This window comes from Falco biarmicus, chromosome 3, assembly GCF_023638135.1.
Source record: "Falco biarmicus isolate bFalBia1 chromosome 3, bFalBia1.pri, whole genome shotgun sequence".
Classification (NCBI taxonomy): Eukaryota; Metazoa; Chordata; class Aves; order Falconiformes; family Falconidae; genus Falco; species Falco biarmicus.
Window position 1 is genome coordinate 39,652,612 of NC_079290.1, and position 8,657 is coordinate 39,661,268.

The 8,657-nt window shown below is 43.3% G+C and overlaps 1 protein-coding gene across 3 annotated transcripts in view; it reads right to left on the reverse strand.

The window, feature by feature from the left end:
• CRISPLD1 (cysteine rich secretory protein LCCL domain containing 1) overlaps positions 1 to 6,718 on the reverse strand; it is a 45,984-nt gene extending 39,266 nt beyond the window's left edge. Inside the window, exons 1-2 of one of the 3 annotated variants that reach the window (XM_056332227.1) lie at positions 6,503 to 6,718; positions 5,282 to 5,604 (exon numbers count right to left, since the gene is read on the reverse strand). In XM_056332227.1, the coding sequence (XP_056188202.1) occupies positions 5,282 to 5,539 (258 nt within the window). In that variant the 5' untranslated portion in view covers positions 5,540 to 5,604; positions 6,503 to 6,718. Of the gene's footprint in view, positions 1 to 5,281; positions 5,606 to 6,502 lie in introns of those variants that run through there. The other 2 variants (XM_056332228.1, XM_056332229.1) reach the window with 2 other exon arrangements.
• Between the last annotated feature and the right edge of the window lie 1,939 nt (positions 6,719 to 8,657).

Consider the following 8,657-nt stretch of genomic DNA (forward strand, 5'->3'; position numbering starts at 1 on the left):
TTTTAATGCAAGTTCTCACACCAGAATCCTTCTATATGGAGAAAGAGACAGAAGGCAAGTAAAAGGATCTATATCAGACTTGAGAAACATTAGATGAAACTGAAAATATTAACAGTCTCAAATTTCCAGGACCAGACAATAGCCTTCAAGGATCTGGATGAACTTGATCATGAAACTTCTGAATTACTGTGTGGTACAAACCTCTCTTAAAATGGCCTCGTTACCACAGTAACAAAAAATAGCATGTGGGTGTTAATATTTCAAAACGCTTCCAGTAGATCCTGAGAAACTGCTGACTAAAACCTGACTTCCATTGGTATGATTTCATAGGACAAATTAAAGAACATTAAATATATGGATAATTCTAATTCCTCCAATATATTGGACTTTGAAGGTGTCAACAACATATGGAAAATGGTTAAGTACAATTAAGCTTTCTACAAAGTTCCTAAGTTATTTAAAATTAATAAATGAGTAAAATTAAGGTATCATGAGATAAAGAAAAAAATGAAAGACAAAAACTAGATTTAAGAATATGAAATCAGTTTTCAAACTCTCTGGAAGATGCGCCCATGGTCCTCTGCTATATACCTTCTTCACAATAACTCAAGAACAGGGAATGAAAAATGGTATTTACTATTTAAGGTAGTTAAAAACAAGACAGGAAAATAAAAGACAGGAGATAAGAAACTCACTAACACTAAGTAACTGAAAGACAAAATAACAGATAGCATTCAATGTGAACACAGGCAAAATAATGAGGACATTGCTGGAGATTACAGCCGACTACAATGTACTGTAGTAAATGGCGTCCTCTTAGAACATTGGAAAGATCTTGGAGTCATCGTGAATAGCTCTATGAAAATGTCATCTTTAGTTTAGCCACAGTCAAAAAGTAAAAGAATGTTGGAAAATACTAGGAATCAAAAAAAACCCAAAAACAAACCCCCCAACAACCCACAACTATATCAAGTTGCAGTGCTGCAGTATGCCATACCTGTCAACAGTTCGGTTTGTTCCCTTTGAATTAAAAGGAAAACAGTAGAACCACAGCAGATAGAGAAGGAAAACAAAATGGAATAGCTCTTCAGATAGAACTGTTTCCAAGAAAGAGGAGCAGAACTCTTCAGCTCAAAGATGTGACCACTGAGGAAGTTTTTTTCTCACAGTAAAGAAAAACAAGACGTCAAATAAAAGAACAGGATTTTTTTCAGATCCTTTTAAAAAAGCAAAAAGAGTACTTTTTCACATAGCGTGTGGTTAAAATTATAGCGCTCTGCAATGATGCCATGGATTCAGAAAATACAAATGGACTCAAAAGCATTCACATTCATAAAAGAAAATTCCATCTGAGACTACTGGACACAAAAAGTACAACAGCCTATTTTGGAAATCCCTAAGCTGCTGTTTGCTGGAAGCTGGGGAGTTTCATTGCAGCACTTTCTCTTTTCACATGCTCTATTCTTACTCTCTTACCCTAGGAATCCATTACTGCTCACCACCAGAGCCACAGTGCTTGGGAAGATGAACTTTTCATCTGGTAAGTTCAGCCAGACAACCATGAGAACATTCTGTTCATTAGACCAGCCTACTGTGAATCTTGCTGCAGCTAGTAAATTTAGGTCTCTGAACTGTGATAGCCCAGCACACTTTTTCAACGCGTAAAGGGACAGTATATAGAAAATCAGTAATTCAACCTTTTAATTTTCCTTATATATTTTCCAAGATCTTATATGCTGGAGACCATTCTCAGAAGCTTTTCTCCTCTGCACAGCTTGAAGCAAAATGTGGCATTAGCCCTGTGGTTCACTTAAAGTTAAGTCTGGACTTTGGAAAGAAGGCACATAACCAGTATCTCCTACCCAAAGTGTGGTTCTTCATCCCTCCTACTCCATAGCTATGCATTCCCACCCTCTTTTTATCAGCACTGCTACTCAGCTGATTCAGCCAGGTAGGGAGCCAGTTTCATGGCTCAGACTGGGAAAAAAGTTTTTAAATTCATTTTAAAAAATTTAAATCCGATTCTTTAAATACATGGATGACTCGCATTATCAACTCAGATACTGCCAGTGGCAGGAGCAGGACAGAGGCATTTCAGCCACAGCCGCCTGTTAGGTTAGCTTAGCTGCTGCACACCAACAGTGCAATGAGAGCACACAGCCCCCACACACCCTTCTCCCAGCTCCAAGCACTCTTGGAGATCTTAAAACTTCTCAGCTCTATGACAGACTTCTAGAGAGACGGGTGTACCAGTGAGGCACCTGGACCTTGATCACCTTCATTCACATTCAGTAAGACATAAAACTTCACCTGCACAAGCAGAGCTAGCTCTGTTTACAAGGGAAGGTTTTACTAGTACAAGGGGCAGCTTACAGTGACATGACTGTGACCATAGCAGGTGATTTTTTTGCCGGCATGTCTATACTAATAAAGCACCTCAAAAGTAGACAAAAGTATTTCAGCTGTACTTATCTAGCTCACTAAGCATCAGGCAAACATTTAAAGGGACTGTTTCCCTATTCTGAAGCACTGGAACTCACCTTTGGTATCATATTGCAAGGATTTTTTTTAGTGGTATGGGTCTATCTGCTGAAACTTTTTTTTTTTTTTAATTCAACATCCCTATTTATCCCCATCCTTTATTTTACCAAACATAGTCAAGTACAGTTTTAATTTTATCAGTACTTGGGTGTTTGAGTTTTTTTTTCATTCACAAAACTGATCCAAAGGTCACAGACCCTTGGAAAACCAGATATATGAGTTCTTATTTCTTTATCTGCAAAAGCAGAACTTGCCCATCCTATTATTAATATGCACCTAGAAAAATATGTAAGTATCAAAACAGGCATTTGTTTTAATTATGGTCAAAAAGACAGCTGTATCTGTTAGAAGTTATGAAATGATAGAATGTTTATCTCTCCATTTTATTTCTTGCACATATGCATTATGATAATGACCAGATAATAGTTTTTCAAAAGGAATCCCTTTGCACAAAAAAAATCATGCTTCCTTAATAACGTATCATTTCTTCTTCACTATTCAGTCTGTGGCTCAACACCACATTTACAATTTTGTACTCTAATTTCACTCTTATTAAGCAATAAAACAGCCCTGATTCCTTTGACACCTCATATAGAAAAGAAGGTGGCCAATCACATAATCACAAACTGTATCATAAAAATATATGTTCAAACAATCAGAAATCCAGTCAGTTCTTCCTTCTGTTCAGGCAACCGAGGGCTGGAGGGCTCCCATGGTCTCCTAAACCATCTTGTCTCGGTTCCCAATACTGACTCCTGCCTGCTTCCTCCAGGTACAACCTCCCTTCCCACTCACTCCCAGGTTTAGTCTTTTTAAATAGCCTCTTAGCAAATTTCTGTGCTCTTAACCTCCCTCCATAAACTCTTGCTCCCAATTATTTCTCTGCCCAGAGAGTCACAGTTCTTCCCCTAACCACATCTATTCATCACATGCCCTTCCCCTCCACACAAATGATTTCTCAACACCTTCTTGACCAGATTCTCAGCATCTCTCCATGCCCTTCTCATGGGTCCCCATCTCTGAATATGTATCCACCCCTTTGACCAGACCCTCTACATTCACAAATCCCAAACTCTTACCCACCCCAATCCCTGATTCACTTGGATACTAGGCCAAAACTGAATCCCACTCTCTTGAAAGCTGCTGTCCCATTCCGAGTAACAGGACATAAGAATATCTCCTTGACCTTAAAATCAGGGCATCTCTTTTCCATGCTACTTGTAGTCTGGGTCAGGGGTCATTGGAGAGCACAGAAAGAACAACAACAACAACAAAACTTGTTCCAGATGTAGACCTAGCACAAAGTCTCAGCCAAAGTGTGTGCAGTGCAGGAGGAATCTTTGAAGAATATATATGTCAAAAATCTAACTCTGTTGAGTACATCCAGATTCTTTTTTTCCAGGATATATAACACAGGCAAATGTAGAGGGGATTAGGAACAGGAAAAGGCACATAACTAAGAAACAAAGCTACCCTTTTGCAGAATCTCAGGAAAAAGTTTTGTGGTATTTTAACATACGAAAAAAATAGTCTTCCCTATTCTCATTGTAACAAGGTCTGAAAAAGTCACAACAAAACAAAGTTTAAGGATATGTGCAGAAAATTGTAACTGAAAGGGTTAAAAGGGTTTTAGACATTATCATCCCTTTTTTTGGAGATGAAATGTGATAATTAATTCTCTGATAGCTCTTAGTCTAATATAGCAATGCTCGTATAAGTAAACTTAAGCTAAACTACTTTTATTCATGATTTAAACAAGCATGGTTTCTCCAGGACACATGCTCAGTTCAATCAGATCTCCAAGCCGAGAGGCATCACTCCAAACTGGAAAAGACACCTGCATCTTGAAATGTATTAATATGATCCTCTGTCATGACCTTACAATGGAAGGTGTCAGGAAACCTGTGTAATATTTGGTATAGATAACCCAACCTACAGTAATGCTATTTCTCTGGTGTTTGGAAAGACAAATAAAAAGTACACAGTGTGGACACAAGAAAAAGGTTTGAGTTTTTCTGCAGAAACAAGAATACAGGAGAAAAGTTGCATATTCTTGTCAGACTTCTAGACTTCTTAAAAGCTCTTATGACCTGATTTGATCTAATTAGCAAGGAGACACAGAGTTAACCTTGAACTATGGCACAAAATCAAAGTTCAAAACCATGGGAGATTTAAGGCTACTAATTACAAACCAAATATTGAGGCTTCTTAAGGCAAAAACACCAACAGAAATTATGTATTACATTATTAATCTGTTAAACACAGGAAACATACAGGACACCAGTAACACATGCCAACTTAAATAGACTTTCTTGTTAGAGAGGCCTCACTTTGCTGAGAAATTCCATCCAACCTAGAAGCATGGGAGACAATCCATGTTATTTTAAAACTTCATAGTTCAGTACTCTTCTTAGATGGTAACTCCTTAGGCCATAATCAACTATTTTGCGTAATGCAGTTTTGGAAATTGGCCCCCAATACTAAGGAATTGCCACTTAAATTCTGAAAAGCTGCGAGAGATTAAACCTGTTAATATCAGTAGAACATGACACTTGATTTGGACCACAAACAGGCATTTTTATCTCACAGTTCACCCCTGTATAAAAAAAAAGATAAACAAGTAACAAGTGCCTTAAATGAGAAAACAAACAAGCTAGACTCAAAGTATGCTTGTTTATAAAGTGACAGTAACTATACTAAGAACATTTCTTTCTGCATGTCACTATCAGTTTTTCCTTACCATATATTCCATATTGGAAGCTGGTGGATACACCTGACCCCGTAATTTATTATGAAGATCCAAGATACTTTGCATATCACTGTCTGTGATAGCCCTTTTCCCTCTCTGCTTGGCGATCCACCACTCACCATCTTCATCCATGTACTTTTCCAAAAGTTCCTCTAAGCGCGTGGCATTGGGAAGAGCCATTGCAGAAACTGCTTGAGCTATGAACAGCAAGGTAGTTACTCTGAGCCATTCCTGTACTACATACTTCATGATGAATGATCTCAAAACGCTCAGGAGTTAGCTCCAAGGCAAAGTCTGTCTTCCAGGTTTGTTGGCTGCAAATGCATAAGAGAGAGCGATGTAATTTGGAGGTTGAGGTACTGGCCTGTATGAGCTTATTATGCAACAAAACCTGTAGTTTGTACAGTTTGCCACTGTTGTTTTAGGGTGAGAAACCAGGGCGCAACATTTTTTACTCCAGCAAGTATAACCTATTGATCTGGGATGATAGCTTATATCACCCTTACTAACTTGAGTTTGTTCAAGTGGTTGTATATGGCACACAGGCAGGCACAGGTCACTGCCTGCACGCCAGAAAGCAGGCTGTTCACATCTGCCTAAAGGGAGCCAGGCACCGAGGAAGATTAGACTGTAGATAAGACCTCCCGGTATTAGTATTGGAATTCAAGAGCAAAAAAAGTTAAAAGGCCTGCACTCGTTGCCAAAATGTGAACTGAAAGACACAGTAAAGTTGGTATGAAATATCCCCTCTTGGTGCATTTCAAACCACGCCTTTGATTAAAGCTTTTGGTTTCTGATTTCCAAAAAACTAGTAAAACTAAAGGTATTCAACCAGGACAGGAAAACGGGGGGCGGTGGGGTTACTGCATTCGCCAAACAAAGGAAAGCACAGAGAACTCTCAGGAAAAGTAGTGCCGCTTGCAAGAATACAACAGCCCGACACTGCCCAATACACGACCGAGGGCGTCAGGCAGAGAGCCGGGGGCACCGCCTCACCCCGGGCGAGAGGCGCGACTCCCGCCGCCGGCCGGGAAGCACAAAGCCGCCAAGGGGGCAGAACCGGCGCCCTCCAGCGCGCCGCCCGCAGCCGGCGGCCCGGCCCCGGCCCCGCTCTCCGCGGGGACCCGCTCCCCGGTGCCCGGGTGCCGCCGCCCCCCGCCCGGCCCCCGCCGCGAGGAGGATGCTGCGCGGAGCCCCCACCCACGCCCTTACCGCTCCGGCGGCGGCCGCCTCCGCCCTCCGAGCCAGCTCCGCTCCGCCGCCCACCTCCTCGCCAGGCCCGCGTCGGGGCCGGGACCGGGGGTTGCAGGCGCGGCCTCGCCCCGCTCGCTGCGCCGGGCGGGAGCGCTGGGGGCGGCGCGGCGGGGGCGGACGTGTCCAGCAGCGGAGCCGCGGCAAGGGGCTGCCGCCGAGAGCGCCGCCGCCCCGAGGAGCTCCACGCTTCTCCTCCTGGCTCCCGCCCCGCCGGGCATTTATCGCGGGCGGCGGTGACGTGCGGCGGACACCCCTCCCCGGCACCCCCGCGGGGCGGGACGCGCCGCGCTCCGGGCACCGCGCCCGGCCCCGGCACCCGCACCCGCACCCCCGCCCGCAGCCGCAGCCGCAACTCCCGTCCTCGCCCGGGGGCGGCGGAGTCGGCACCAGCGCCCCGGGCGGTGCCTGGAGCCCGCGGGCAGCGCGGCCCGGCTGGGACCGCAGCCTCCGCCAGAGGCTGGCCTCGGTCCGGCAAAAGCCGTCGGCCGGAGGAGGCCGAGGGGGTCCCGTCCCCTGCCGCCCCAATCCGTGGGTGGCTGGCGAGGGGATGCTAAGCCAGCCCGCCCCTGCTGAGACAAGGCAAAGAGAAAAAGCTGGGTGTTCACACACGAGCACCGCATAAGTCCGGGACACGTGAGTGTGGCTGGAGGTACCGGGACAGGAATGCCATTAGGGACGCAGACCAGCCACACGAGACTTCCTTTACGAGGTAGAATTCAAAAGCTTGTAACCACTCGTTTCTGTTTCCAGCAAGACTAGGCATCAGATACGTACTTTTTGGCTGTATTTCCATCAAAGGCCTCTAGCATGTTTGTTGTTTTTTTTTTTTTTTTTTAGTTTGGGTTGTTAGTGGTTTTTTTGTTTGTGGGTTGTTTTTGGTTTGTTTTTTTTTTTTTTTTTTTAATGCAAGCAGATTGGGACAATGTTTCATTTATTTAGTATAATTTGGTACATTGAGGTAACAGCAGGATTGACCAGCTTCCAGTCTTCACAGGACTGCTGTACCAGCCTGCAAAGGTTTTCTGTATTTTCATTTTCAGAAACTGTGAGGCTGAGGTTAAAATTCATCAGAATCCAGCTGGCTTCAGACTGGCTCTACAAATGCTTCCAAACTTCATGGGCCCAAGAGAAACAATGCTGTGCAAGTAACACACTGCTTCTTATTGTACTCTCTTTCTCAGTTTTATTTGTAATTTACATAAAGACTTTGAAACTAACCTGTCTTGCAGGATGCCATACCTAGCTACCCTGCTACTTACGCACTGTGATATGCAAAAAATTGTTATGTGCTATATTGGTTGATCTTTATGACTTTCGCTTTGCAATGCTGGGAATTAGTCTTCTGCACCCAAGTATTGGGCACCAAACTTTTCCTAGCAAAACTGTGTGAGGTAAAATGCACTCTGCAGCTGGATACACAGACTAGACACAATTTTTTTCAGGGTTTATGCACCAGGATGCCTTAACATCTGTAAATTTTGGTATGGAAGAATGAGCTTTACTTATGTATGGTCTGGCCATCCTAAAGATTTTGAAGGAAGGGAAAGGAAACAAAGGAACTTGCTGGAGTCTACACAACAGATCTGGATTTTTGTAACACTCACATCCCATTTGTCTTGCTACATGGACTTCCATCCTTTTTAGACCTCTGTAGGCCAAGATGTAGGCTCTATACCATGAAGGCACAGCTTCACCATCATCACCTAGTAAAGAATATATGTCATACCGAGCCATTTATTCTGTATACAGGCACAAGTGCTACTCCATTATACAGCAGCAGAAATGGTTTGCTGTTATAGCTGTTAATGGTTGCACGCAAGAAACTGAAAAATTCAGGAGTGAAGAAATTCATGGGGTTCCCATCAATCCCTGGAAAGCACAGTAGCCGCCCTTTTCTGTCAGCACTGGACATCTGCTGGGCTTCAAACAGAATATGGATCAAATGTCACCTTCCATTGTTCGTTTTGAGTATTCAGCATACTTCTTAGCACTTGATCATATTTGGTCTTTGTCAGATTGAAGACCTTATTGTATTGTAATGCAGGTTTACTAACACAAGAAGAGATAGGCCTCATTGAAATTAAGGGGTTTTTGTTATCAATTAATTTATCAG